The 24367-nt window shown below is 41.7% G+C and overlaps 1 protein-coding gene across 6 annotated transcripts in view; it reads right to left on the bottom strand.

Annotated features, from left to right (window-relative positions):
* Nucleotides 1–22316, bottom strand: part of MAP4K4 (mitogen-activated protein kinase kinase kinase kinase 4) — a 251981-nt gene extending 229665 nt beyond the window's left edge. For all 6 annotated transcript variants that reach the window (XM_034757996.1, XM_034758000.1, XM_034757997.1 and 3 more), the window contains exons 1-2: nucleotides 22239–22316; nucleotides 21716–21781 (exon numbers count right to left, since the gene is read on the bottom strand). In XM_034757996.1, the coding sequence (XP_034613887.1) occupies nucleotides 21716–21781; nucleotides 22239–22295 (123 nt within the window). In that variant the 5' untranslated portion in view covers nucleotides 22296–22316. The remainder of the gene's footprint in view (nucleotides 1–21715; nucleotides 21782–22238) is intronic.
* Nucleotides 22317–24367: the final 2051 nt, after the last annotated feature.

The following is a 24367-nucleotide window of genomic DNA, read 5'->3' as shown; positions in this document are numbered from 1 at the left end:
CTAAAAATGAAACCGACATCTATCTCTGAGTTGTGAAGAATCATAGAATATCAGGGTTGGAAGGGACCTCAGGAGATCATCTAGTCCAACATGCTGCTCAAAGCAGGACCAATCCCCAGACAGTTTTTTACCCCAGTTCCCTAAATGGCCCCCTCAAGGATTGAACTCACAACCCTGGGTTTGGCAGGCCAATGCTCAAACCACTGAGCTATCCCTCCTTAATATGTATTAAGGTTGTAACAACCAACAAGAATGCACTTTTATGTAAAAATCCATGATTAAATCAAGTCTTGCTGACTAGTGATTTAAATCAAATCCACCCTGATGCTATCCCCAGTGCTTGCTTTTCCAGTGCACCATTACGTGAACCAAAGTACTTGCCTGAGGCTATTAAGAGAAAATTTGGGTAGATGACTAACTGTGCTTCACCTGGGTAGGTAAAGAATGCAAGCTGGTAAATGTGGCTGCATATGATTTCCTGTACCTTAAACACCCACCCGCTTCCTGCTGAGTGAAGAAACATCAGATATAAGATAATAAGGTATGAGTCAAAACATAAGGGCATGTAACCTCAAGATGCATTTTAAAATTCTTCCCAAGGAGTGCAAGACCCTTGCATTTGCGTGGAGGACTTCTAATCAACAAAGAAAACAATGATTAAGTGGCAGATTCAAAGGACAGTGCCATAACATTTTAGGTTTCCTTCACCAAATGTTATTGTTTTAATTATAATGAATTTGATGAACTACTACACCTACTCCCTAAGTCCCTGATCTTGCAAGCTTATCTACAGTCACATGGGTCCCACCCACACAGATCAGCTTGTTCACAGGACTGGGGCCTAAAATTGTAGTAAAGCCAGAACCTTGGAAAAAGCCAGGTTTGGTCTACACTTACACCGGCATATCTATGTAGGTCAAGAGGGTGCTCCCTCCCTTCCCCCGCAACTAACAGCACAGCTCTGTTGACAGAACCCTCAGTGTAGATGGCAACTATGCAAACAGAAAAGTGCTCCTGGCAGCAGAGTTAACATCGTTTGGGGAGGTGGTGTTCTGTATATTCTCTCTGAAGCATCTGGCATCAGCCACTGTCAGCAGACAGGATACTGGGCCTGATGGACCATTTGTCTGACCTAGTATGGCCAGTCTAGTGTTCTTAACTATATTGTGGGAGAAAGGAATGTTTGCTATCAGGACTGGAGAAATTATACGTTAGATGACATTTATTTTGAATTTGGGCATGGCAGAGTGGGGATGACTGTCAAATATACGCTAGAGAGGATTGTTTCCAATATTTACAGCCAGCTTTGACTTTTTAAAAAAAAGTAAATTTTACCTGTAAAATAGCTGTGGCATTTGCTTTTTTTCTGATGGTGTAACTGGCAACCATTCCCTCCACATGGCTGTTCTAAGCCAGGTGATATTAGCAACTTCATTTCCAGAGCCCAGTGCACCATGTTATAAATGCCCATTAAAGTAAGCTATGGATGTATGCATGGGTGAGTATAAGACTTCTCCCCCCACCCTCCTCTCCTTTATGCACACACAAATGAGTAGTGACTTCACGTATGCTAAATAACCATTCTTACAATATAACTTCTTTAAAAGTTGTGGTCTGTGGAAATACTATGGAGGGACAATGGGAGGATGGATCATTTTTGTGGTTCTATTATGCCAGGTCCACACTACAGAACTTATGCTGGAGTAGCCCCCTACTGTGGGCACAGCATGTGCCAACAGAAGGAATAATTCTGGTGGTGTAGTAACAGGGCAATTATTGCATGATCCAACCCCTGTCATTCAGAGGTGTAGGGATAACAAGAGCACAGGCTTGCGTCCCTGCCCATCTTCGCTGATGGACCTTTGCTCCATGAACATAACTAATTCTTTTTTCAACCTACTTATACTTTCTGCCTTCACCCTTGGCAGCAAGTTCCACAAGTTGACTATGCATTGTGTGAAGAAGTACTTCCTTTTGATTGTTTTAAATCTGCTGCCTATTAAATTGGATGACCCCTGGTTCTTGTGCTATGTGAAGAGGTAAATAACACTACACCGTTCCCTTTCTCCACATCATTCATGATTTTATAGACATCTATCATATCCCCCCTTACTCATCTCTTTTCCAAGCTGAACAGTCCCAGTCTTTCTAAATCCCTCCTGATCTGGAAGCTGTTCCATACCCCTAATCATTGCTGCACTTTTCTATATTTTTTTCCCTAATTCTAATATATTTTTTCTGAGATGGGGTGACCAGAACTGCATGAAGCATTCAAGCTGTTGGCATGCCATGGATTTATATAGTGGCATGATGACATTTTCTGTCTTATTTTCTATCCCTTTCCTTATGGTTTCTAGCATCGGTAGCTTTTTTGATTGCCACTGTACATGGAACAGATGTTTTCAGGAACTATACATGACGACGCCAAGATCTCTTTCTTGAGTGGCAACAACTAACTTAGACACCAAGATTTTGTATGTATAGCAGGAATTGTGTTTTCTGATGTATATTACTTTGCATTTAACAATAGTGAATTTCATCTGCAATTTTCTTTACCAGTCACAGAGATTTGTGAGACCCCTTTGCAACTCTTAACAGTCTGCTTTGGACTTTACTTTATTAAGTAATTTTGTATTCTCCGCAAACTTTACCATCTCACTGTTTACTCTTTTTCCAGATCATTTATGAATACATTGAACAGCACTGTTCACAGTACAGATCTTTGGGGGATCCTGCTATCTACCTTACTACACTGTGAAAACTGACTATTTATTCCTACCCTTTGTTTCCTATCTTATAAGTAGTTACTGATGCATGAAAGGACCTTCCCTCTTATCCCCCATGACCCTTACTTTCCTTAAGAGCCTTTGGTGAGGCACCTTGTCAAAGGCTTTCTGAAAGTCCAAGTTCACTATAGCCACTGGATCACCCTTGTCCACACATTTGTTGACAGGCCCCAAAGAATTCTAATAGACTGGTGAGGCATGATTTCCCTTTACAAAAAAACAAGCTGCCTCTTCCCCACCATATCATGTTCATCTATATGTCTGGTTGAAACTATAGTAAAGAATAGAATTATCAATTTGCCTGATACTGAAGTTAGACTTACTGGCCTGTAATTGACAGGATCACCTCTGGAGCCTTTTTTGAAAATTGGAGTTACATTAGCTACCAGTCATCTGGTATAGAGGCTCAGAAGCAATAGGTTACATACCACGGTTAGTAGTTCTGCAATTTCATATTTGAGTTCCTTCAGATCCTTGAGTTCCTCTGGTCCCGTTTACCTATTATTGTTTATCAACTTGTTCCAAAACCTCCTCTACTGACATCTCAATCTGGGACAGTTCTCAGATGTGGCACCTAAAAAGTGTGGCTCAGATGTGGGAATCTCCCTCACATCCTCTGCAGTGAAGAAGAATGCAAATAATTAATTTAGCTTCTTCAAATGGCCTTGTCTTCCCTGAGTGCTCCTTTAGCAGCTTGATTGTTCAGTGGCCTCACTGACTATTTTGCATGCTTCCTGCTTCTGATGTACTTAAAAAAAGTTGCTGGTAGTTTTTGTCTCTTTTGCTAGTTGCTCTTCAAATTCTTTTTTGGCCTATCTAATTATACTTTTTACACTTGACTTGCCAGACGTTATGTTCCTTTCTATTTTCCTCGGTAGGATTTAACTTTCAATTTTTAAATACCTTTTTGTCTCTAACCACTTCTCTTACTCTGTTTTTTAGTCATGCTGGCATTTGGGAGGTAGCAGGAGTATACATATAGTTTGAGCCTTTATTGTGGTATTTTTAAAAAGTCTCCATGCAGCTTGCAAGAATTTCACTCTTGTGAGTGTTCCTTTTAGTTTCCATTCAACTAGCCTCCTCATTTTTCTGTAGCTCCCCTTTTTGAAGTTAAATCCTACCGTGATGGGTTTCTGTGGTATTCCACCCCCCTTCATCTCTCCTCCCCCCCACATGGATGTTAAATTTAATTACAGATGCCCCCCAGGTTACACAAACCCGACATACGCAAATCCGCACTTACGGAAAAAGTTCTGTAAGCTAGAAATAGGAGTTGGGGTTTTTTTTGTTTGTTTTTGAGTAATGCTTGGGTATACTTACGGTTTCTGACTTACGCAAAATTTGAGTTACGCAAGGCGTTCCAGAACGGAATGCTTTCGTAAGTCGGGGAGCGTCTGTACATTATGATTGCTATTACTGAAAGTTCAGCTGTATTCACCTCTTGGACCAGATCCTGTGCCCCACTTAGGACTAAATCAAGAATTGCCTCTCCCCTTGTGGGTTCCAGGACCAGCTGCTCCAAGAAGCAGTCATTAATGGTATCTAGAAATGTTATCTCTGCATCCCATCCTAAGGTGACATGTACCAGTCAATATGGGGATAGTTGAAATCCCCCATTATTATTGGGTTTTCTGTTTCTGTAGCCTCTCTAATTGCCCAGTGATTTCACAATCAACATCTTGGTCAGGTGATTGGTAGTAGATTCCCACTGCTATACTCTTCCTATTCAAACATGAATTTCTGTCCATAGAGATTCTATGGTATTGTTTGATTCATTTCAGATTTTTACCATATATTTGACTCTATGCTTTCTCTCACTTATAGTGCCACTCCCCAACCAGCACGACCTACTCTGTCATTCCTATATATTTTATACCCTGGTATTACCGTGTCCCATAGATTATCATTGTTCCAACAAGTATCTATGATGCCTGTTATATCAACATCCTCATTTAATACCAGGCACGCAAGCTCATCCATCCTAGTATTTAGACATCTTGCATTTCTGTACAAGCACTTATAAAATTTGTCAATATTTAGCTGTCTGCCTTCATGTGATGGAACTGAATAGGACTCTTTTTCGTTACAGCTTTTAACTGCTTAAAAAGAGATTCTAAACAAACATCTGCACCAGAATCAATAGTGAAATGTCCCAATGCTTTTTCTGAAACTCACTGCTAGAGTAGTCATGACTGAGAATGTTTTGAAAAGTGTAAAGATTAGAAAATGAATGTTTTTCTAAAATTTATTCCTAATATTTGTAACGAAACTTCCCTCCAGGCACGCATTTTCAAGACCATGCAGAGAAGTAGCATGAGCCTGAAACAGCCAACTGATTTGCAGAAGCAGATCTTAAGACTTGAAGGGGCAAGTTGAAGATAACAGCAAGGCCCTGTTTACAGACTTGGGAACAAAGCTTTCAAAAAGCCAAGAAGATAAACCTTTCCCAAGCATTTATCCACAAGTTGTTTAAGACTTTCCCTCCCACCCGCTCTGAATGTGCCAACACTGGCGTCAAGTAGCCTTGGATAAAGTGGTCAGTCTACTTGTTAATTCAAAGGAAAGATGTATTTATACAGTGGTTGCAAACAGTGCAGAATGGAGCAAGCTATCCCTTCACACAGCTAGGCTGCACCCAGACTTAAAATTCAGAGTACACCTCTACCCTGATATAACGCGGTCCTCAGGAGCCAAAAAAATCTTATCGCGTTATAGGCGAAACCACGTTATATCGGGTAAGGAAGGCTCCTTGTCCCCTGACCGCCCTGAGACCCTCTGCCCCTTTCCAACCCCTTGGTCTCGGCCCCCTTAACACACCGCTCAGAGCAGCGTGTCGAAGTTGTCCCTAGAGGAGTGCGGGGCCCGGGACAAATCAGCCTCCCCGCTAGTCTCGTCACCGTCCACCCAGAACTCCTACCTGCCCAGCTACCGCTCGCCTCCTCACCCCACCTACCCGCCCGTCTGCCCGCCTCCCCGCTAGTCTCCTCACCGTCTGTCTGTTGCACCACCTCCCCATGTCCACCCGACTGCCGCTCTCCTGCTGTCTTCCCACCCACCTGCCTCCTCACCCACCTCCTGCCTGCTGCTCACCACCCCATTCACCTCCTCACCCTGCTTGCCCACCCGCCTCCCACCCTTAACACGCCACTCAGAGCAGCATGTCGGAGCCAGACATGCTGACGCGCTGATCCGCCCCCCAGAGCGCTGCTTTACTGCGTTATATCCGAATTCGTGTTATATCTGGGGTAGAGGTGTACCCTATTAAGTCCTGAAGTCAATGGGAGTTGCACCTACTTACACCAAGGAGAAACTTGGACCAAAGAGCAGGGTCTCTGTCATGCATCCACATCTAACTTTTCACAAAATACTATGTTGCGACTATGTTCCTACCTTTCTCACCACAAGTCAGAGGATTAGTTTATCTTATGAAAGAATGAAGTCACTGAATAAGTCAGTCCCCCAGCTTCAAAAACAAGCAGACACTAGCCCCAACACTTTATTTCAAGATTGAAGGGAGTTTGTTTTGTTTTATTAAATTTATATATTATTTTGAACACTAAGTTACTGGGGGGAGGGGTTGAAGAGAAGGAAAGAAGTTAAAAACTATGCAAAAAAAATAAAAAAAAGAGTAAATAATGTCACATGAAAAACCCTTAGTCACACAGGAGTTAGTGAGAGAAGAGATTTCCACATTTTACTACTGTTGGTAGTTTTGTATTTGGGTTCCAGCAAAGGAGAACTCTCCCCACCTCTGATGAGTGTCACAGCCTCAGGGGGTTTGTCTAGTCCAGGGTTTAAGATGTGAGGTTAGCACTTTAAGGCATAGTGCCTAAGGCCCTGTCTGGATGAGGTTTCTAAAACAAGGTTAGTTACCCTATGCTATTGTTAAACACTGGAACAAATTGCCTAGGGAGGTTGTGGAATCTCCATCTCTGGAAATATTTAAGAGTAGGTTAGATAAATGTCTATCAGGGATGGTCTAGACAGTATTTGGTCCTGCCATGCGGGCAGGGGACTGGACTCGATGACCTCTCGAGGTCCCTTCCAGTCCTAGAATCTATGAATCTATGAAAACTTCAAATCTGAAGTCCAAGTCTAAGACAGGCTTTGGGAGACAGATTCTTTATGAACTCCCTCTGCATACTGCCCCTACACAGCAATCACTCCATATGGCAGAGGTCCCCACACTGTGGGGGCACGCCCGGAGTAATGTTCAGGTGGCCCCCCACGGGAAAGTGAACAGGAAGTGCCACCCAGCCCTACTCCACCCCCGCCCACAGCTGTGGCCCCAGCTCCTGGTCCCGCCACAGCCTTGGCCCCTGGCTGCAGCTCTGTTCCCAGCCCGGCCCCCCTCCCTGCCCCAGCCCTGCCCCCCAGCTGTGTCCCCAGCCTCGGCCTCTTACCCCGTCCGCATCTCCACCCCCCAGAAGCCATGGCCCCACTCCTGGCCCCAGCTCCAAGGGGGGGCACAGACAGGAGTAAGAGGGGGCGTGACACTGAAAAGTTTGGGGACCATTGCCGTATGGCAATATGCTTCTATATAGAGAGAGGTCTAATAAAATCATGACTGGGGTGGACAAGGTGAATAAGGAAGTGTTATTTACCCCTTCACATAACACAAGAATCAGAGGTCACCCTATAACATTAACAGGCAGCAGGTTTAAAACAAACGTAAGGAAGTATTTCTTCATACAACGCACAGTCAACCTGTGGAACTTATTGCCGGAAGATGCTGGGAAGACCGAAAGTATAACTGGGATCAAAAAAGATTCAGATAAGTTCATGGAGGATAGGTCCATCGATGGCTACTAGTCAAGATGGTCAGGGACGCCATCTCATGCTCTGGGTGTCCCTAAGCCTCTGATTGCCAGAAGCTGGTACTGAATGACAGGGGATGGATCACTTGATAAATCACCCGATTCTGTTCATTCCCTCTGAAGCATTTTGGCACTGGCCATTGTCAGAAGACAGGATACTGGGTTAGATGGACCATTGCCCTGACCCTGTATGGCCATTCGTATGTTCTTAAATCACCGCAGCTTCAAGAGATGGAGAAGATTCTTTCACTCCCCAAAAGAAAAATAATCCTGGGTTTTCGCTAGAAGCAGAAGAATATCCATCTGCCACATCCCCCCTCACTCCAGTGAGGAAAGGGGGCAGAAGAAAGGTCAACCCCCCCCCCCCCCCCCCCCCAGAAAAGGTAATGCAGGAGAAGAACTGTTACCACCTCCTCTACCCCCCAAAAATGGACCCTGGGAAAGATCTGAAGAGGATGTAAAAACAAGAAGGGGAGAGAAATTAATGTACAGAAATAAGAACCTTTATACAGGTAGAATTGCATCTATACTTGGGGTTGCACCAATGTAACCATATCTGTTTTCAAACATACACAGTTAAATTGGTACAAAAACTGCACAGACATAGCCAAGCCCTGAGAAGGTACTGTAAGGAGGAGAAGTAAGATTGAGAGAAAGAGGGAACAAGGAGACGTTTAATCCAGGGAAGAGAAGAAAAATGTAGCAAATAGTGCACAGATGAGAGAGAGAAAAGGGGATGTGGGGGAGACATCTGAAGAAAGGGACAATTAGATATGACATTTTCCTTAGAGAGAAGATGAAAGAAAGTAAAAAACAGAAATATTGGAGAGCGGCAAAGACCTGGGAGACATTATATGTTAAATGGTGGTATGAGAAATATATATTTTATATGAAGTTTTATGTGAAAGCCCGGCCTTCAACGAAAATGCGCTAACTCCTTCTCCATAGTTCACACAGGAGCCAGATCTTCATCTGATGTAATTCATAATAATTCCTTTAACTTCAACAGAACTACAAAGAGTAACGCCAGTCGAGGATCTGCCCATATGTTTCCAGGGGGAGGGAAAAAAATACATTAATAAAATGAACACATACTCACGTGCTGTAATACGAAGGATTCGTTCTATTGCACTATTATGCTGTTGGATTTATTTTTGCATTAAATTAGATTTACATGTATAAATTATATATTCACATAGTCTGCATAAATCTGTTAAAGATATAATTTCCATCGCTCAACAAAGCAAGAGAGGCAACTTCATTCAAAAACATTCAGACCATGAAACTAGATATTTGCTAAAGGAGTAGTTCATTTCATACTCTCCCCACAGGACTCTTGTTGACATATTGCAAAATTCCTACTGAAGTGAGGTGGTTTAACTCAGTGGTTCTCAACTTATTTTCATTTGTCAACCCCTACAAAATTTCAAATGGAAGTGCGGACTCCTTTGGAAATCTATTGTCTCTGAAGAGAGTTGAATTCTGTTCAGTCAGTTTTCAGTCTAAGTCTTTCGCAAACCCCTTACACATGGACCACAGATGCCAGGTTGAAAACCACTGGTTTAAATGATAGGGTGCTCTGTTCTGATTCAGATGCAAGTCACTAGTAAATTTAGTGTGCTCTCTCCAACATCCTTCATAGCAGCCCAGAGTCATTCATAAAAGAATTTAACACACTAAAGTACATATATCAAGCACGCTTCTAAAGAAACCCATGACTGAACAGCCATTCACACAGAATCCTCTCTCATTTACACAGAAAGAATGGTGTCTCAAGGTCAGATTCTAAACAAGGCTCTATGGGAAGAAGTTTGTACTGTTGCTGGCTACACAGTGCTTAGTCTGTAGAAGAAGGAAAACCAAAAAACAAACAGTCTTCTTTGGCTGACCAGCTATAAAAAGCTTTGACTAGGTAAAATATTTACCAAAACCAGTCTAGTAATTTCCACGATTAGCTGTTAACATAATACATTTGGTAACTGGAATGCAGTTAATGGAACCTGAATAAAAAAAGTTCTTTGAAGGAAATTTAAAGCCATTTCTTCAGCTAACCTTGATCAAATGGCAAGTTTTAGGGTGGTTCTAGGAGGAAAATGGCTTTCTAGAGGGCTTCATGATTCTTGCATCTCGGATTCCAGATCAAATGTGCTCAGTTTACAGGTAAAAAGATTTGTTTTTTCCCCCTAATTGCCAGCGCTGCCAGCTCAGCCTGAGTTTTATTATTGTTGTTTCTGAGGGTTTTTTTTTTTTAATCACTTCTTGTGCATAATCACAAGTTATAAAGGCTCTGTGGGCCAAATCATGCCTTCATCATTAACATCTGTACAACCCAATGGCTTCAAAAGGTTTGCACAGGTGTAATACATTTGAATTTAGTGAACACTTTTGATGATGACAAACAAAGAGGAATAGAATCCAGCTCATACTCTCTCAGCTGTGTTGACTCTGCAGACTTAACAGGAGAGGGAAAAAAAGTAGTAAAATATCATTTTAGTCACTACGGCTAATAGACAAGACTCAGTAGATCTGTCACCTCCAGATCCATTTTGAGAGAGGTGGTGCCATTTTTAAAGTCAGTTTTCTGACTAGAACTGCACTTTAAGTATCTGTGCAGTTACAACCTCTTTCATTTAATTGGTCTTCTCTTACCCAAGTCAAACAGTAAGACTATAACCCACTTAATTGTGCTAGTGTACGACTGCATTCTCCAACAAGTCAAGGAGCTTCCCACACAGGTGCTTCTAACACAATTCTATACAATGTGTCCAAATGAATACACCTTGCCCTAGCAAAACAAAGTAACAAACACTGAGAGCATTTGCAACCTTCTGCTTCCTTCTGACCCTCCCTTCTGCAATTCAAAAAAATTTAAAAAGCCACAGATGGGAACCATAAAATGCTACTCCCTGCATAAGTTTCCCCTTATAGCTATAAAATAAGTATTTTGAGGAACACAACAGCAGAGGAGGCACTCCAAGGGCATGGCTATGCTTGCAGATGTAGAGCACTTTGAGTTAAGCCTTCGTAGAGCGCAGTAGGGAAAGCGCTGTTGTCTGTCCACACTGCCAGCTGCCAGCACACTGGTGTGGCTACATTAGCAGCTCTTGCAATGGCCACAGAGAGCAGTGCATTGTGGTAGCTATCCCAGCATGCAAGTGGCTGCAACGTGCTTTTCAAATGGGGGGGGTGGAGTGTGTTGTATGTATGTGGGGGGAGAGAGAGTGGGTTTTTGTGGGGCTGAGAGCATGTCAGCATGCTGTCTTGTAAGTTCAAACAACAGCAGACGTTGTTCTACTCGCCGAGGTGGAGTACCAGCAGCACTCTAGCCGTGGAGTCAGAGCGCTCTACGTGTTTTGCCAGTGTGGACGGGTAGTGAGCTAGTGCACCCAGGGCTCCTTTAATGCGCTCTAACTCGCAAGTGTAGCCAAGCCCTAAGACAACAATCAGAATACCTTCCTTGGAGCAGGGAGGAACAGGCACCTTGATCTGTAACAGAAATTCCTGTGGTCTAGGAAGAGTCAGTGCGCTACTCCGGCTTGCACAGGAGCTGCCATTACATTCCATTAGATAGACGGCACCTCCACAACTTGATAACTTTAACCAGAAAGAAGTTTTGTCAATAACTAACATACTATTGTTTCTATTATGAAAACAGGGCACTCTTCCATTACCTCACAGGAAATCTAAGCAAAGGTAGCTTTGCTCAGAGATACTGATTTACTGACTTTCTGCCTTAAGCCACTTGATTTGAAAACCATCAAGCCAGTGACATAAAACAATTATCTCATTCACAAGAGCTCTTTGAACCTAAATACAAATCCAATTAGGTCAATATTTAAAGTTTTATTCCCTACCACATAATATACTCAAAAAGATCAAGACATTCTTTCCCACCCCCCTTTTTAAACATTCAAGCAATTTAGCAACCCCAATTTATTTTAAATGACTGGAAATATTTTCCTCCATATTCACTTGTCATCACGCTAGAGTTTAACCCATAGAATGCACACACAATGCTTAGGAAGTTGTACATTTCAGTCTCGGCAGTCTCTAAAGATTAAGAAGATTTTTACTCTTTTTGGGGGGTGGGAGAAAGCATATGTGCCTTTTCCATCACTTGTATTATATAAGGTTTTCATTAATTTGTTATTCAAAGCATTCAAGGGATCTGTAATAGATGACGGGGGGAAGCTGTACAGTAGCTATTAATAGACTGCCATTCTTTCCTCCCCCACAAGACTACACCAGAAACACATGGGAAGGTGGCAATTTAAACAAGAATAATGGAAACATGCCAGCTCTGCTTGGTGTAATTTAAAGAACCTACATACTGTATTTGTGCAAATGCACAAACGTTTCTCTGAATTTCTGTGTGCATATGATATATAAAATATGACACTTTTTTAAATGCCATTGCTTAAATAAAGCAAGGATTTTTACAGTAGAGGCTTCCCTACAGCTCTTGACACACTCCTTTGTGTCTACATCTTGTGATACAGGACCATTAACTGAATCCTCCATAATATCTAGGTACAATTGGTAAGTTAAGCACATAGCAGCAACAAAAAAAAAAAAAAAAATCCAGAAATACTTGCATTTTTGGTTTAACATGCACGATTAATTTAATGCATTCTTAAACTTTTTTTTTTTTTTTAAGCCACCAATCTCTCACACAATAAAATTCCCTTGGAATTATCATCCTTAAGCAATACTGGCCTGAACTGCACAGGTATACCAAATTTTAGAAGTCTCAATAAGCTATTAATCCATGGTAAGTAAGAGGCAAGAGAAACTATCCAAGATCTTTTTTAAACCACTCTATCTAAAAAATGGTTTAGTCAATTACTGTGGAGAAGAAGAGAGAAATACAGTTGCATCTGGGCAGTTAGATTCAGCACTAGCTTTAGATCAGTGGTGGGCAACCTGCGGCCCGTCAGGGTAATCCACTGGGGGGCCACCAGACAGCTTGTTTACATTGGCATGGCCACACACAGCTCCCAGTGGCCGCAGTTCAATGTTCCCGGCCAATGGGAGCTGCGGGAAGCTGCGCAGTTTGACTTTGGGCTAAAGGAAAGTATGCACTAACAGAGCTGACAATCAAAAGCCAGTTTTGGGGGGGAGGGGGAGAGGGAGAAGGGGTAGAAGGGTACCAAGCAAGCAGAGAAACTTATCTTTGATGAGATAAACAGATTTGATGTCAGGTATTTATTCTCAACCCATCTATTTTGGTCATGTTGAATTTAGGTATTCCTATAGCTCTGTTCTAAAAAAGTAAATAAATAAATAAATATGGCCTCTGTACAAGCACAATTTCTCAAGGAGAAAAAGATTCAAAAAGCTTATCGCTGTGGACATAAGAGTGGAGGTAAACAACATGCCTGTTTTTAAACCAAGAGCTCATCTCAGCCAGATTCCTGAGAAGTTCTACAAAAATAAAACCATCTATATTTAAATACCAAGTCTTAATATAGGTATGACAACTGAGTAGTGAAGAGATGATACCGGCTAAAGAAAAGCAAATTCACACAAAATAGGTCACCTTTATAGGACACTTGGATCAGGGGACCTTCCATTTCACTAATAGTTATTCTATTTGCAAGTACAGACTTCCTCACTTTTAAATTATGAAGATGTGTGTTCATTTCTAGTACATCATCTACTCCTTGATAAAGGACATAATGAAGGCAGGAGAAAGGAATTAAGTGCATGGTTTAGTGTTTTTCTAAGTGCACTTTCAAAAATGTAACGTAAACCCAGTTAAGAAAAAGTTGCAAAATAATGAGTGAGCATGTCTGTGTGCAGCGCTCACTCTACAACCCATTTTCAATACATCAGCCCACTGCGAAGAAACTAATAATACACAGCACTATCCATTTTCTGGAGAAGCACTAAAAAAAATGCAATTAAGGCTTCCACTCTGTAGATACACCCCCCCCTTTTTTTTTTATTCAGACACCACGGCATCAACTCTCTAGAGGGGTACTTTACAATATTACAGCAGTATATATCAGTGATGCTACAGTTATAGGTCTATCAGCATTTCCATTATGCATATAGACCCCTATTTTCAGGGCATTCAGCCCCAAATATTCCCTACTGATGCCTTGATGGGCTGATGCAGAGCTGACAAGAGAGGGGGAAAGAGGAGGACAACTTGTAACTTGGGTGAAATGGGAGGGGGTGGGACTCCAGCAAACATAGTGTACCAGAGCCCCAAATTTCTCTCGAGAGGCCTGAACTGATGTTCTTGGCAGGCAGCGTATAAATTTGTTAAACTTTCAGTCAATTTTTATGTTCAAAGAATGCAGAAAAAATACACTTTGGGATACTTTTTTTTTCTGGCCCTGAACAGCTTTTTAAAAGCTTATGTATTTTGCAGATCTTCAGGTTAGAGTAAGGTGTACTCTACTAACACTTCTTAATTGGCTAATGTGCCTGGGAAACTTTTTTTTTTAAAGCAACACTGTCAGTTAGTTGGAGCCCATAATTTAAGGATTAAGAAAAGTTAAGACACAAATATTTTGAACTCATGATTTTAGTCTGGATTTAAACAAACTTTTAAACCACTGGTGTTCTAGACGTTTGTACTCCCCCAAATATTAAGGAGAAAGTGAAACATACTCTAAAAATTCAACTTTTAATGTCCAAATCAAAATGCAAAACAATCCCAAATTGCACCAATTGTGATTTGGCAGCTTTGGCACACCCGAGATGTTAGCGAAACACATGGCTGTTACAACAGGATTCTTTAAACTGATGGCATTCTTTTCCATATCGGAGAGGAGATATGTCCCCTCTGTCTCACCGCGAAGTAGCTGAGCACACAATTAGATCCAACAGCTCCATGTTGTGCATTGGTACAAGGAGTTAAAAGATATTAGCCAATAATTTCCAATCCACATTTAGACACCAAGATAAAAGTGATCTGATTTTTAGACGTGCTGAGTACCCTCAAATTCCTGCAAAGGCAACAGGAGCGGTTAGTGCAATTAAACAAAAAAACAACCACACACACACCAGGCCTGTCACTTTCAGTGGAAGGGAAGGGAAGAGACTTATGACGTCAAGGTATCAGTTAATACCCACTTCACATTCAGAGAGTTAATTGTTTTTAATGTTGCAAGTTAACCATGAACATTCAGATTCGGCAGAAGCCAATGCAACTTTGCAAGGAAAAATTCCTACTTGCTGCACGACAGTTGATTTGTCAGGCCTGATTTTGTTTGACCCTTGTTAGAGAGGCATCATCAACTTAAAAATAATAGGTTGTTCATTGAGCAGCATTGAATACTTAGTGTTCTGTATCACAGTTTCCCAATTTGGGGAGGTCTTTCCCACAGCAACAAAGGAGAGAAAAATATTTGTAGAAAATATTAAGAAATGACGGTAAAACCTCATGGTTCATAGAAGGGCTCCTGTGTAGAATCTAAATCTACTTTTAATTCTTTTTTTGAGCAGATTACATTTGAAGTGATGGTGTCCCTTTTAAAACTGGAGTAACTGTTTTTTGAACTAGGGGGAATACCTTGCTCTAAGTGACAATATTTGATTTAAAAAAAAAAAAAAAAACCACACAATAAAAATCTTAAGTAGAGTTAGGAGTTGCCTCCCAGTCCACTTTCCATTGACTCCAATGTGAATTGAATTGGGACCAAAACTAACGCTGTAGGTAATGGTCTACTGGGATTTCTGACCACATCAACCCATATCGTGCAAGTGAATATCACACTCTTGGATGTCAACATCTTTTAGAGCAAAAGTGGAAGTGAGAAATGATCTTGTTAGAGCTGGGGTTTAGAGGCAGAAATGTAAAGAAGAAAACCCCTAATTACTTTCTAGGATGGCAGATCTTAAGAATAGAGGCCACGTCTACAGTCACTGCAACTGTGCCGCTGTAGCATAATAGCATAGACATGTCCTACATCAACGGTTTAGTTACTCCATCTCTGGAGTTACTGTCGATCTAATTACTTCATCTCTCCAAGAGATGGCGCAGTAGCTAGATCAAAGGAAGAATGCAGCTAGGTCACCAGAAGAATCTACACTAGGAGTGAGGTCAACCTAACTACAGTGCTCAGGACACAAAATTTTTCACAGCTCTGAGCTACGTAGCTAGGTCTATGTAATTTTTAAGTGTAGACCAGGCCAGAGTTGAGCACCTAGAATTGCTATTCAAACTACAAACTTCACTTAAACTTCATTCGTAGGGGGGAAAAATACTAGACTGCAAGAGAGAAAAGTCAACCACACTTTGAGTTCAAGATTTACACTAAACCAACAAAAGCAAGATGGTATAAAATGCTGGTCACTTCTTCTAATGCAGGATACACAAGAGGGGTCCAGGAAAAGGACATCTACATGAGGACCTCCTTCTGGAGATTCCCCTACATTACCCCATTGGGGAGCAGGACTTTCCTCACCACAGCTGCAGAGGGCAGCCCACTGTCCTGAAGTATCCCCTGTTTCTGCACTGATGGCACCCCTCTGCTCCCTGGCAGCAATCCTCCCTAGGGAGAAGGCTCCACAAAGAATAATACAGCCTCCTCCCACTCAGGCCCCCAGACTGGTGGAGGGACTTCTCTGGACCCTGTGAAAAAGGGAGAACAATGCTGTGAAGAAGAGTGAGCACCCCTTCTGCATGAACAAAGGATCTCCTCCCTATACAAGTCTGAGGGCACAATCCTCCCCAGAGTTAAGAAAACAAGCACAACCGAGTGAGTTGGGTGCTGAGGAGAGGTCTCCCAGCAACAGCTGTTTACGTAATAAAAATAGATATAGTACAAAAAACAAGCCGAACGGTCAGAGAAAAGGCTTAATCAAACTTCTCCTGACCTCAGTCAGAATCTTTCCACTGACTTAAGGGGATTTAGACCAAGCTATTAATACTGTATTTCATTCCTTCCATTACAGTAGCACCTACAGGCCTCACACAGGATCAGGGCCCCATTGCGCTTGACACTGTACAAACTATGGTAAGAGACAGTACAGTCCCTGCCCTAAGCACTTGCAATCTGACATAAGAAAAGATACAAAAAAGCAGGTTTGACAGACAGACAGATGGAATGGGGGAGGGAGGAGGAGAGTAACAGTAAGAGGACCATGTGGTTACCCACAATTAGCAGGTTGCATTTTTTTAATAAAAATAAATATCAGTAATCCCCACTGGCCACCTGCCTCGCCTTTGTATATTTAATTAAAATAATTTGGGGGGGGGGGGAGCAGGATGATCAAAAAGTTCAGTGAGCTTTCTTTTGAAAATGAACTGAGAATACGTTTACCTCTAGGAACAAGAATACCAGTTTTCTGCGTCAGAACTATGATTTTGGCATCCCTCCTTCCTCTCAAGAAAACCACCACTACACAATTGAATTCTCCCAGAAAATAGGAGCTAAAAGGAGGACAGCTCATCCTTAAATAAGCTGGTCTGGGCCAGTTCCCGAAACCAAGTGACCTCATTGATACTGAATACAGTTTGTCTTTACAGCCATAAGACTGGAATTGTATTCACATTTAACAAAAACATCATTAGAATTCACAATGTTGTCTGTTTACTAAGGGGAGAACAAAAAAAATAATCAATTGGCTATTAGTTAGGAATACCAAGCACAGAAAAAAAATGAAGCCACCTTTTAAAATAAACTGCATTAAGATAAAATAGAGTACCCTTAATGAAGGGAAAATCTCTCTCTCATATTTAAATTTATTTTCAAATCACCATTTAAATGATCATATCTTACATCATGTCCTTTTAGGAGCCAGAAGTTAGACAATATGAATCATTTACATTCAGTTTTGGAAGGCTGTGTCAGAAATCAACAAAAGAAGCCTTCACTATGAATTAACTCTCACAAGATTCTTAGAAAGCAACACTAGCATGAGTTAAGGGTAATTAGAAGTTTCATCCCTAATTTTGAGCTTCCTGGCACTTTCCTTTTATGCCTCAAACCTACTATGGACACTTTCCCCCCCCCCCAATCATTACAGATATATGAGGTCTCAAAATATAACACAAGAAGAAAAGATGCAACACCACATGAACAAAAGCTTTAAAATGTTGATATCTTAGTTATCTTTTTAAAAAGTACAAGAGAAAAATCACCATATGGTACTATACCTTAATCTCAAATTAAAGTTACTTTATAGAATATGCATCTATAATGAATTTAAGAAGATCTGAAATCAATAAATTTCTTAAAGGGTTATTGAATATCTATAATTTACATAGCCCCCTTTTTGTACATTTTATCAAATGAAGAAAAAATGATTTGCTACGAGATTTAAATATTATCTAAAATGAAACTTGATGAACATTTTCATTTTGGGTGAACAAAGTTATCCTTTAATGTAAGGTTTACATTACATTACATAGATTGTGGTGTGGAAAAACTATAGAAGTGCAAAACTGCTCCAGCAATATTTGCAAATGATCACAAAAATTCTAAACACATGTTGCCCAATCAATGACTGTAAATTCCAGTTACACTTAAGTGCTCTGATAAAGTTTGACTGAGTCAAGGACCCGAGGTCACCCTATATGAAGACTTCATTGTTCCAAAAGATAGCCCCAAACCAACCATGATAACACCATTTTCCTGCTAAATTCCATGCCATTCAGATAATTCCCCGGGAGTGCACTATAGTAGTTAAATAGGCGGTATACACCTGGGTAACAAATTAAATAATTCTAAAAACTACTTTTGTCTATTCTTCGTTTACAAAAGGAATTGAAGGCTACACAATATAAACAAGACAAAACACAGGGTAAATTTTTTCAACAATCCATCAAACCACTGAAACTCCTTTTTCTGCAAGAAGGAAATATATGCTTGTGGGCAAGTCTGTACATGCCATTTAGCTCAAGATCAGTTGATATCAACCTGCTGAAGAGAAACTCCTCTCAAAATTATAATAAGAATTCTTTGCTCTCTAAAACTTTTATTCTTTTTAACAAGAGGCCTAACAGTTCTCTACATCCATAGTGATTCAGAGGTTAACTTCACTCACTGTATCTCACAAACTTTAACCCTTTTCTTCCTAAACCAGAACAAATACAACTCAGAAGAGCATAATTCAGGGATTTGTTGTTATTCTTTTCATATTTCTGAGCCAATCTACACAGGAACAAACAAGCTGGATTGAAGTTCATATCATGAGGAAAGAAAAGTCATCTGCTGAGAGACTGTTAGCTACAATCTTTTAGACTCTGGGACAAATACCAATAAATTAATTATCCACCCTCTACTGAACATACAATAACCAAAGAATTTCCATCTCATTCAGTCACATACAGCCCAGGGAATATCATGCAGTTTTTTTCCTGATTCACCATTGCATCACATGCTCTTCTTAAAGTGCAAAGCAAGTCTCCCCAGGGAACTGTAGAGGCATAAGCAAAGCTATGAAGGAAAGAAGAAAAAAGGGGAAGCTACTGATTCCAATGGGAGCAGCTGGGTGCTCAGCATTCCTTAAAATCATGCCACTTAGGCCCCAATCCCACAAGGAGTTCTATGCTGGCAGGCCCTTGTGACTACACAAAGCTCCAGCAAAATCCATGTGGCTCCACGTGGGTGAAGGCTCTGACCACATGCTGCTCATTGCAGGTCTAGAGCTTTATTTAGGCACCTACATAGTGATTTAGGAGCCTAATTTTAGGTGTCCTTTTTTTCTTACATGCAGGGAAACATTTTCAAAGAGCTCTGCTGGGGTTGGGAAGGGAAGAGACTAATATTCACTATATTCAACAGGTGAATGAAGATCCCCGGAAAGACAAATGACCATCAATATAAACATTGATGTATAGAAGCCAGACAAAGAGACAACAAAATGCACTGCCGTATAGAAGCCAGACAACCATATCCCTATAGTCTGGGTGGCATCTCAGTGATGCCAACACACAAACAAGGAAATACATCAAACTAGCCATGTTTGAAAACTTCTAACCATTGTTTGTCAAAAAGAAATAAAATTTTCTGCATCTAAGGCATATGTTACAAACATTTGCAGTTAAAAAGTAAAAACGATAAGAATACTTGATCACCACATCACAAGGATGGGGCTGAGGGAAACAGGGGCACACACGGTTCAGTTAATCACTTATTTCCCCAAGAAGTCAAATTTATTTGTAAAAAAAAAAAAAAATCAAGTTCTCATCTTTGGATGACACGGGATTCCGCTCCCCTCCGCAAAAAAAACCACAAAAGTAGAGTTGGAGGAAAATTAAATATTGCTTTACGGCCCAATGTTGCATTTCCCTTCACACCCAAAACTCAACTGGGCAAGAAACTCAGAATCACACCCATGGTTATAAAAAAAACCTTATGACATGTTCGTGCTTTGGGCAAGTGTGGTGTGGTTACGTTAGTACATACAGGTACACCACTTACCAAGCTGATGTCAGAGGGGTTTCTTTCTATAACAAATCAGCACTTAAATAACTTCTGAACTGCAGTACCCAATCAGCTTTTCTCAAAATATTTACTGGGGGAAGGGAGAGATATTCTATCACTTTCTAATACAGAAAAAAAAAAAAAAAGCTACTATGCATGTTGAAACCAGAGCTCAGATAGACAAATGTCTGTTAGCTTGTGTGTTATCAGTCAGAGTAAAGTGATTGCCACTTAAACCTAGCATGATTTTCTATCGTTTCAAATTTGTTCAGCTTAGTTTTTAAAATAGGTTGCTCTAAGTACTTAACCAAAATGAAATGTACATCTCCTATTGTCAGAGAGTTAACCCAACAAGGAATGCACTAATTAATTCAAAAGTATTATCAGGTAAGTCAGCTAACAATGTACCAACTGCAATAATTAATAGGGGAGTTTAAAGTCATACACACACCCTTTTTCTTTTAAGGAGGGCTCAGATGATGCAAACTTTGTAGGCACAAAGATTACAGAAAAGTAATTATTAAATGGGTTAGCCTGAGGGAGGTGTCAAAGGTCAGGCTCTAATCAATCTTCCTATCTTACTCAGACCTGTTGAGCTATATGGTTTTCCACCTTTTGCAAACAGAAACAGTCAAATTACTTCATTTTTACTTTTAAAATTTGACTTGTATAGCGAGGAGAGGCATGCTATTTCTCCATCATCCAAGAGGGATGAAGTTCACCCTCTTAAAACAAACCTAAATGTTTGCCGAAGACATACCAAAATGGCTTATTTAGAGACATGTAATGGTAGTTTGATAGTGGTAACTTCTCTTCCTAATAAAAGAAAACCATGTTCTGTTATAGCCAATTACTCCCTCACCCCCCCCCATTCCCTTACATCTGTACATAATAATTATTGACTTCTTCAAACCTTAACCTCTTTAATAACTGCATGGTTGCTCACTATTAATCATACTGGTAAATGCTACTCCTTGCAAAGTCATGCAATCTCAGATTTGCTTGTTCCACTTACTGAACACTGTATAAAGTACACTGTTTTCACACCCACATGGGCAGTCTCTTATTTCTCACTATCCTCCTTTGCTTTTTTTTTTTTTTTTTTAAATCATACACTTGTCAAACAGGTTATTCTAGGAATTCTGATTTTACCATCTTCAGACAAATAATCTGTCCAGCTATGGTTGCCCCCTATCACTCACACCCTGTATATTGTGCATAACAGAGTAGCATATGATGCAGCACCACTTAGCCTAGAATTTGCATCTTAAGCATTTTGAAAGGTTTTCAGCAAAGAACATTGGTCACAATTTTAAGTAAGGTCGATGCTTTGTTTAAAGTAAACACAAAAGCACTACCTACCATTAAAACATATTTGATTTTTCAATTAGCACACACATCTACTTATATGGACCCCCGTAACCACAGTACCTTGGAGTGATCTTTTGTTTTGTTCTTTATCTTATAAAATAAATCAGGAAGATCTTAGACCCTGTCAGGATAGGTAACTCTGAGAAAGTAATTTATGCCCCTTTTCTAAACACCAGTAGTGTCATCTGGAAAGGTAGATGCCAGTTGGTCACAAACAACAAGAAGAGATTTTTTTTTTAAATTGTGCTTAACTTTTGTATGCAGAATAAGGTGGCCTGCCATCAGATGTGCAGTAAACAAAGCAGGGAAGTAGGTGCTGTGCAAAAAGATAAAGGAGAGAAATTCTGACACAAACCTTATAGACTTGCCCATATGTACCATTACCAACTACTTCCACCAGCTCAAAAATCCCAGCTGGGTCCTACAAAGAAAAAAAAGGGGCGGGGGGGAGAGAAGTAGGGTTACATTTTGAAAGCACTCGCTAATGGCAGAGAGTCTTGTAAAACGGGGTCTGGAGCTAGAGAGGATGTTGGCTGTGCAGCTGTTGCGCCCTGTTTTTCCATGCACATGCCAATACATGCAAACAAAGGAAAGCAGCCCAGGGCTGAACTCTCCCCCCCACCTCAACCACCCCCAAGTAGCTCCCACTCCGGGAGGGGGGCAAGGGAGCAGCCAGACTGGCCAACAAAGTGCCCCTCCTGGGCGGCAGCTGCCCCCAAAGCCGATTGCAAACCCAGCAGCTCCTTCCCACCCCCAGCCCAGCCCAGCGCTCTCTGTGCTCGCAGTAACAAAAGCCCTTCCAGGAGCCAGGCGAGGGGAGCGCTGCCCCCTTTGTGTGCGGAAGAGGGGGGCGGTGGGGGGCAGCCCAACACACTCACCCGCAGGGAGGAAAGGTCGATGTCCACCAGACTTTTTGCAGGAGAATCGTTCGCCATCTTCCCGTCTTTTCTTTTCTTTTTTTTGGGGGGGGGGGGGGGGGGGGGATTTAAATAATCAAAACCTGGGAATTGCAAGAGCTGCTCTACCTCCTCCTGCCCGCTTCAGCCGGGGTGCACCTCTGCTGCATGGGGCGGCCGGCTGGCCGGGGGGGAAGAGGCAGCTGTGGGCGCTGGTTTGTTTCCCGGCGAGGAGTGGGGTTGGGTGGGTTTTTCCTCCCTGCTCTCCAGCCTCTCTTCGGCGGGTGCTGCGAGTCGGTGTCGGAAGCGGATTTACACCATGTTGAGGTGGCAGCAGCGGCGGCGGCAGCTCCCAGCCGGTCTCTCCCTTGCACGCCCGGGCACGGGCATTACACACCCAGCGCGAGCCAAACTCCAGCAGCCCCGCTCCGGCATAGGGGGCTCGCAGCCACCCAGCGCGCTAACAATGAGAGAGAGATCCGCGGGTCCCTCCTCTTCCTCTCTCTCTCCGGGGGCTGCTGGGCTCCTGCACCCGGGGCACAAGGCACTGGCAGGGGGGCTCCCGACCTGCAGCGCTGCTGGGCTGAGTTGAGGGAGTGAGACAAAGATAACCCAGGGAGGAGGAGAAAAGGGATACAAAATAGATTGTGGGCAGAGAGAAAACAGCTCCCCCTTTCCTTCTCCGGCAGGAAAAACCAGCGGAAACACACAACACCCCAAAGCACTTCTGGGAAAAAAAATCCTCGCTCCTCTCCCAGCCGCCGTGTGTGTGTCTAAGCGCCTAGCTCAATATATTCAACAGGGGTGTGGCAGAGAACAATAGATAACTAACTCCGGCCTCACTCAGCGCCGCTAAAGTCCCTGCCCTGCCTTAGTGCCCAGGCGATGGCTGGAGACACACATTACACCCACCACCCACCCCTAGTAACAATACACGCTCCATGCGCGTGTTAGGCACAGAGCTAGATATGGAAACAGTCCAGCATAGTCTAGAGCAAATCCCAAAGGCTAGAGGAAGAAGAAGAAAAGCCGAGGAATACACAGTTAAAGGTGAAAGGCTCACGATATTCTGCAGCACTAAGGGACACCTCAGGATTAATCACGGTATTTGCACTTTGAACATGCAAAACACTGTGTAAGTGAGAAGCATTATTATTTGTTATAAGTCATACCTTTTCATCAGTCTAACTCAATATTCTTCAGCATAATGGAAGGATCAAAGAAATTAACCCCTTGAGTGCCACCGGCAGCGCTGATTCAGGGACCACAAAGGTTGGCTGGGTTGCTCAGACTGTGAAAATGTTTCTTGTATGTGTAGTTATGCTACTTTTACTAAGTGACAAAGGGGCATCTAGGAAACATGATCTATTAACACCCTTACCTGTACATTTCTAGGTTTTTATTGTTCCCTGTAAAAAAAGGAATTATTCAAAATCACCATTGTTACACCACCAACATGGTTCCAGTTGACTATCAGTAAAGGGTAAAGAGTGGTATTGCAATGGATTTGCTAAAAACAAAAAAGCATTCAATCTGCATTAATCTACCCTGAGACCTTCATGCTATGCCTTCCAACCACTGACCCACCTCCAAACCATCCTGCATCCCAATGACTTTAACAGAAGTAGAAGGCAAACAATAGCTTCCAGAATCAGGCCCTACAAGCCTGTAAGGGTGCTTTTAGCAAATCCATTACTGACACATCCATAATTCTGGCTTAGGCCCCATTCCTGCAAAAGACATACTGATGGGCATATATTTGTTCACATGAGTCGTCTCATTGACTTCATTTGAACTGCTTACATAGGTCACACACATGCACAAATCTTTGCAGGATTGAGCTCCTAATGAAGTTCTTTGCCATATCAAAACAGCAAAGTTAACATCACTATATACAATAATAAAAAATGCTACCTAGCTGCAAGAATGTTGAGTTACACTTGCTGTCAGCACCTGTCTTTTTGCCTTTAAAACTTTTATATTGCGTAAACATAGTTTCAAGTATTTGATTTAAGTTTATGGTAAATTCAAGATTTCCTACATGGAAATATTAAAAAAAAAAAAAAAAAAAAAAAAAGAACCTGTTGAGGAGTAAGAGTTTAAAAATTATC

Source organism: Trachemys scripta, chromosome 1, assembly GCF_013100865.1.
Source record: "Trachemys scripta elegans isolate TJP31775 chromosome 1, CAS_Tse_1.0, whole genome shotgun sequence".
Taxonomy (NCBI): Eukaryota; Metazoa; Chordata; order Testudines; family Emydidae; genus Trachemys; species Trachemys scripta.
Note: the sequence above shows the minus strand (reverse complement) of the source record. Positions and strands in the feature narration are given on the sequence as shown.